This window comes from Neltuma alba, unplaced genomic scaffold (assembly GCF_004799145.2).
Source record: "Neltuma alba isolate B1F8T4 unplaced genomic scaffold, ASM479914v2 tig00011976_pilon, whole genome shotgun sequence".
Lineage (NCBI taxonomy): Eukaryota > Viridiplantae > Streptophyta > Magnoliopsida > Fabales > Fabaceae > Neltuma > Neltuma alba.
In genome coordinates, this window is record NW_021636551.1 from 79,920 (window position 1) to 86,183 (window position 6,264).

Here is a 6,264-nt window from a genome sequence, read left to right on the forward strand (position 1 = left end):
TATCTTCATTATCCATATTTTCATCCTTCCCAGCGTATCTCGGGGGCTTTCAACCCTATCAAGTTTTCATCATCAAATGGCAAAACCTTGTAATAACTTTCCCAAAAACAAAACAGAGAAAATAAGAGCAGCAACAAACGATATCTATCAGAATCAGGCAATGATCCGTCCGTTTTTACTTACAGAAGCTGTATTCACGACTTTGAATTATTTATTTTTATATGACCCCTTTCCCAATAGCCTCGTGTATTTATTAATTTTTACCAAGAATGCCCCTATTAAAGAAGATATTCTCACATTAATTAATTCAAAAGGAGAGGAGGTTTTAACTTATCAAATGGTATTTTTGACAAAATGATACCAATCATTGGCAAGTCTATTATGTTTAACTAAAATAGTTGCATTAGTTAATTGAAGTAGTTAAAAGGCTCTGCTACAATTAGAAGCGAAGAGAGAGTCTGATGAACTTTTCATAAGTTAATGATAACCATCGGCATACTCCCTCACTAATTGGCTGACTACAATTTGGAGGGAGACTATTATTGAAAATTTTCTTCTTGTTTTACTCTGTCATTTAGGACCATTCATAGTACATATGTGAGGGCTTTTTTTTAAAAAAAAAATTATTGTTTAGAGTATAGAACTTGGATTGGTAGAACACGATGGACATCCTTTTCATCTAAAAAGAAGAAAAAAAACATGGATCCGTCCATATACTCTTTGATAAGAGGAGAATGGAGATGAAGAATTCAAGAGTCAAAGTCATCCTGATTAGGCTTTGGTGAGGTCAAGAGGGCAGTGTACAGGCGAAGTCTGTCCTCCCCGAGGGAAGAGCATCGAGACACTGGCCTCCGGGGCCTTATGAACGACAACGACGCCAACGTCAAACGATGCCTGTGCCTCCGCCACGCCAGCTGAATGGCGACGGCCGCCCAAGTTCTCCATCCCGGCGAGTAATACCTGGCGCTCCTCTTCACCTTCTCGTTCATGAACGTGTACCTGAAGTGCTGCGTCACGTACTTGACGTCCTCCGCTTCGAGCCCAAACGCCTCCGTCGTCTCCAGGGTGATGAGGGTCGACGACGACGGCGGCAGCCGCTCTATGAACGGCCTCCTCAGACACCACGAGAGGAGCTCGTCGCCGCTGAAGTTCCCTGGGCCTAACATGCAGTAACTTTTCACGCCGTCCCTCAGAACCTGACTGCTCTGAAGGTGACCCCTCACTACGAACAGCATTCTCTGAACCGGATCTCCCTCTCTGGTTATCTGCATTCATTTCTCAAGTCAGTATACAATTTGTCTTCATGCCATTGCCTTCCTCATATCAAAGAAGCTTATTTGGAGCTTACTGTTTCTCCCTTTGTGAATATGAGCGACTTCACGCGGTCGCAGATGTTCTCCAGCACCAGTTCATCCATGTGCTGAAATAATGGAACCTGATCACAGTATAAAACGCCTTACATTCCGTCCGTGGGCCTGTTGGGCCTTAACTCTCCAAATTATTGGGCTCAAAATGGAGATGGGCCGGGGGGAAGCGAAGACTATATATATACCTGTCGGACCAGGTCCAAGCAGAGATGGTACTTGATGTCCCTTCGGAGGCCCTCCGGCAGGTTTCTGATCATCTCGAATTCGTCGACTCCGCGCGTCGCCGCCCATCGCTGCCGCTCGTAGTTACGCACGCGCTGCCGGAACCCAGGAGGAAGGTGCCTCTTCCTCATCCACCATTCTATGTTCCTCATCTTCAGCTGCATCGCTTGCTTCTTTGATGTGGTCGCATGCAGAAACACCTGCCCCACATTTTTTTCCCTTGTCAATTTTCAAATGAACCCCCAAGAAAAAGTTGAAATTTTGAAGCTGGAGTGATGACGGTGCATGACTGTGTGCTCGTGTTTTTCTCTCACCTTGATGTTCCCAATCAACATGGTGACGAGAATAAGGCCACTGGTCAAAACAATGATGTTGAAAACCACTTCTAGCCATTCTGTTGTGCTCTCTAGGTTCCCGAAAGTGCTAGTCACATCCAACAAATTAATTAAAGATTGAGTAACCATAAAGCAAAGGATCGAATCTCAGTTTCGCTCAAGGGGGAAAAAAATAAAAGATAACATCCAAGTGCAAAGTAACATTAATGTACATGTTCATCAGGACAATATAGCTTTCTTCAATTCTTATGTTCACATGCATCATGCACTATGCAGACGCTTTTTATTATTGACTTTGACTGAATCACAGAAAATTTCCAGACAGCTACTGTAATATTCTAGTCACCGTGCAACCTGCTTTTAACATAATTATGCACACGTCTATATTTACATTATAAAATCAAAACTAAAGCTCACTTTTAGTGCCATGATGAATTGTACTGGCGATGATCAAATTAAAATAAAGCAACGAGGACCGTGACTGTAGGCATCCAAGAAACAGTGATACAAGTAATTAAGAACATGACATATGCAAGGGTGAAGAGAAGAAGGTATGTATATATACAGATACACACACACACACCTGAGAGTCATGAGGCCCCAAAAGATGGGAAAGAGGATCTTTTCGAGTCGGCTATCGTTGGTGACAAGCTGAACGGTCCATTTATAAGCTCCATAGTCGTAGTTGTCAGAGGTATCCAAGCAGGTCGACCTGGCTTGCCTGTTTGCTGCCCACGAGAGTCTCGCCCTATCCCTCACCATCCCACTTGTCCCATAATATATTGGTTCCTTACAAGACAGTATTCTTAATCCACACCCACTTGTTTTCCCACACTGCTCTTTTAGACACTTGGATGCCCTCTGAATCCCTAGCAAGTACCAGCATGCCCCTGCTGCCTGTTTCACGTGCTTCTTTCTTAATTATAACATTAATATATAATTAACCTTCATCATTAGTCATATATTACCAATACGTCATCTATGCGTGTTAATCCCTAATATAATCTTTTAAGTTTGTCGAGCACGTCCTCGTTCCACTGGGAATCTTAATTTAAAGAATAAAATACTACTCACTAACTTGTGCTCTCCGCTCCTTGTCGTCTCTTTTCTTTGGGGTTTTCTTCTGTAGGCGTCATTTAGATAATGACAGATTCCTGCTTTTTTGTTCCTAATATAACCAACCTTATTATTGTGACATATGGCTTCCCACTTTTTGCTGTTTCAAAAGTGGAAATGCAAAGGGAGATATGATTCACGTAACATCTTAAAATTATCATCCCAAAACTACAGGAAAAGGAGAGAAGATGACATATATATATATATATATATATATATTGTTAACCCAGGGGAGGAAATTTCTCACTTTGTTTGTTTGTCTGGTGACTGGTGAAAAAGAGGATGAGAATAATTGAAGTAACTAAAGAGTGAGACGGACACAGGAGAGCTGGGGTCAGTAACTTACATGGGAGGCCACGAAATAGGCGATCATGTTAAGGGCAATTCCCCACCAAACAGTGCCAAAAATGTAGCCAGAAAGGTTTTGCAAGCGTCGCAAGAGGCAAACAGAGTGATATATCTTTGGAAGATATTGAAACAGAAACATTATTAAGAACACCGTCATCACCAATGTCACTGACCCTTTCTCCAACAGATACGGGATTGTCACCCACAGTACAATCTGCAACCAAAAAAAAACCAGTGTGTTCTTGTACATGAGAACTTGCTTACGGGCATCGCACTGATTTCCTAGAAGTTTCATATTCCGATAACATAAAATATCTGATACATGTCCTTCTTTTGTGTCACTTCTTAGTCTTTCTATGAATTAACTTTCCTAGCCCCTGGTACACAAAAACAAACAGCACAAAAGTTCATATTTTCTTTTCTTTTAAATTTTAACTGTCCCTCTTTTATTTTAGACCATCCGCCCGTGTTTGAACAAAACTGTGAATATCCGGGTCTATATACGCATTTGATGCGATTTGCTGTTTTCTCCTCCTTTCATATGGAAAAAATGAAAAATGAGTTCAACAAGGAGTCAAAAACATACATCATTTTCATGTCTGGGATCGATTTGCTGTAATTTTCAGGATCACAGAAAAGTTACGTTGGATTTTTTTCCCGACGAAAAAAAACTCTACTATATCTGCTATATATATTCGGGGACCACTCTTTCACAAGAGGACGAAGAATCAATTTGGTTGTACCTGAAACGGTGGTTCCCATCATGATTTGACCCATGTTGCTGTCGATTTCAGAGTCATTCGGGGCCAGTTCCACATAATGAATCAATGTATATCGAAACATATTTATATACAATAAAATTTTTTTAATACATTATATTATTTATCAATCATAAGCATAATTTTGGTAAAAAAAAATCATAAACATAATCATTTCTTAAAATTTTCAGGCAGCTTGAAAAAAAAACATATTTAATTTTCCCCACATAAGGAAACTCAGCTTGTGCTTAGGTCATTCATCCTTTGTTTTGCAAAATATAGAAGTTTTAAAAGCGTTTTCCAATATTAAATCATGATATATATATATAATAAAGTAATTAAGAAAAGAGATCCAGTAATAATTAATTTGCAAGAATAACTGTCTTCTTCTTCTTCTTCTTCTTCTTTTTTTAAATAAGCAAGAAAGAATATATGTTCTAGCTTTTGGACGTAATTTTTAATTTTTTTTACCTCCTATATATTTCAACTATTTAAAATAGCTATTGTGAAGTGTGTATATATACACACACACATTGTAAGAAGGAAAAATCTCTCTATAAGCCGCGACAAAATCAGTTTAGGATAGAAGCAGAACTTTTGTTATATATATTGAACTTGATCAATGCAAGTTATTAAGATGAACATTTTTGGGGGGGGGAAAAAAAAGAAAGAAAGGAAAAGGAACTGATCCGCTATCAAGAGGGTTATTAGTATCCATCATTAAGAGATAATTTACTTGAATAAAAGCAAACAATAAGTAAAAGTAAGACAAGGTCAAAAAAAGAAGTAAAAAGTAAGAAGGCCTGGGTGTGATTTCATGGTAATTAATAGAGGCGACATCAATTGGGAAGGAGGGAATCTTTCCTTATTAAACAAATTACTCCTTTAACTCGTCAGAAGTAGCTCTGCGAAAGAATGTATATATGTATGGCTGAGAAAGGAATGCAATTATTATTGCAGCGTGTCCAGTTTTTTGAAGGATCATATCATCAGAAACATTGATGCACAAATAATGAACATACAGACATGAACAATCACATGCATCCAGTTAGCTTCGTAGCAGGTAACCATCATTTTCTGCATGCATCAAAACAGCATCCTCTCATGCACTTGTCCTCTCCTCCATTCCTTCCCCATGCTAGCCTAGCCACTACCTACCTTATCCCCCCGACTGTTCCCACTACTCCCTCCTCTTCCCTTTTACCCTCCTCTTCACCACAATATTATTTTAATTAATCAACTTAATTATCTTCCCAATGTCCCCTATTCAATTTCCCTTCTCACCCCCCTTCCAAAAAAATATATCCACAATTAATTAGGATAAGACGCTCAAACATGACCCTTCACAGAAACCAATAATAAAGCAATTCCTTCGAATTAGCCAGATTTCTTTTCCATATGAAAGAGCATGGCTTTTTTAAGAGATGGGAGATTGTTACTGTTTACTGTCGTGGGAAAAAACAACGAAGAAGATGGGATAGAGATTGTGACCTGCGGTAGAGGGAGGATGACGAAGAGGTCGAAGAAGAAGCCTGTCTTGACCTTGAGATAGCCAAGAGCCACCAGGCGACGGCTAGTGCTCACGGCCAAGCCGCTTCCGAAGTGGCGCTTCCCCATTTTGAACTGCAGCCACATGTTCCAGAGGTGCAGGGCATCCGTCATGCAGCGGAGCGCCGTGACGGTGACGGCGAACCACCCGTCGACGAACAGGCACATGCACGTCTCGCTCACGGATAGGGCGTAGAAGAAGAGTGGGTCCACGAACAAACCCATCGCGCACACCAGCAGGAACACCCTGTTCCATTCTCGAATCCACTTGGCCCTCGGGTCCAACACCTTCCCGCCATAACCGCAACCTCCGGTCACGCCTTTCCTCCTCCAGCACCACCCGGCCGCCTTGTCGCTGTCGTCTGTTCCGTTGGTCTCCTCTTCTTCATCGGTCTCCTCCTCCGCGTCGTCCATGCTGTCTGTGACGCTGTAATCCTCGTCGTCATCCGTCGTGTGGTGGTTATCGTGCCGGCGAGAAGCACGTGAGTAGTCTAGCTCCGCAGTAGCCATGGAGTTGAGAGAACGAGAGAGGGGCGGAGCTGTTCTGGTGCAGAGGGGTCCGCTTCAGTT

General features: G+C 41.3%; 1 protein-coding gene across 1 annotated transcript; it reads right to left on the reverse strand.

Moving 5' to 3' along the window:
- Positions 1 to 515: 515 nt before the first annotated feature.
- On the reverse strand, positions 516 to 6,258 carry LOC114720369 (cyclic nucleotide-gated ion channel 4). Its single transcript, XM_028906014.1, has 7 exons — positions 5,638 to 6,258; positions 3,387 to 3,602; positions 2,508 to 2,821; positions 1,904 to 2,012; positions 1,553 to 1,789; positions 1,349 to 1,435; positions 516 to 1,265 (listed from the first exon to the last, which is right to left on the reverse strand). Exons 1-7 carry the CDS (start codon positions 6,202 to 6,204, stop codon positions 750 to 752), a joined length of 2,046 nt encoding a protein of 681 aa, XP_028761847.1. The 5' UTR covers positions 6,205 to 6,258; the 3' UTR covers positions 516 to 749.
- Between the last annotated feature and the right edge of the window lie 6 nt (positions 6,259 to 6,264).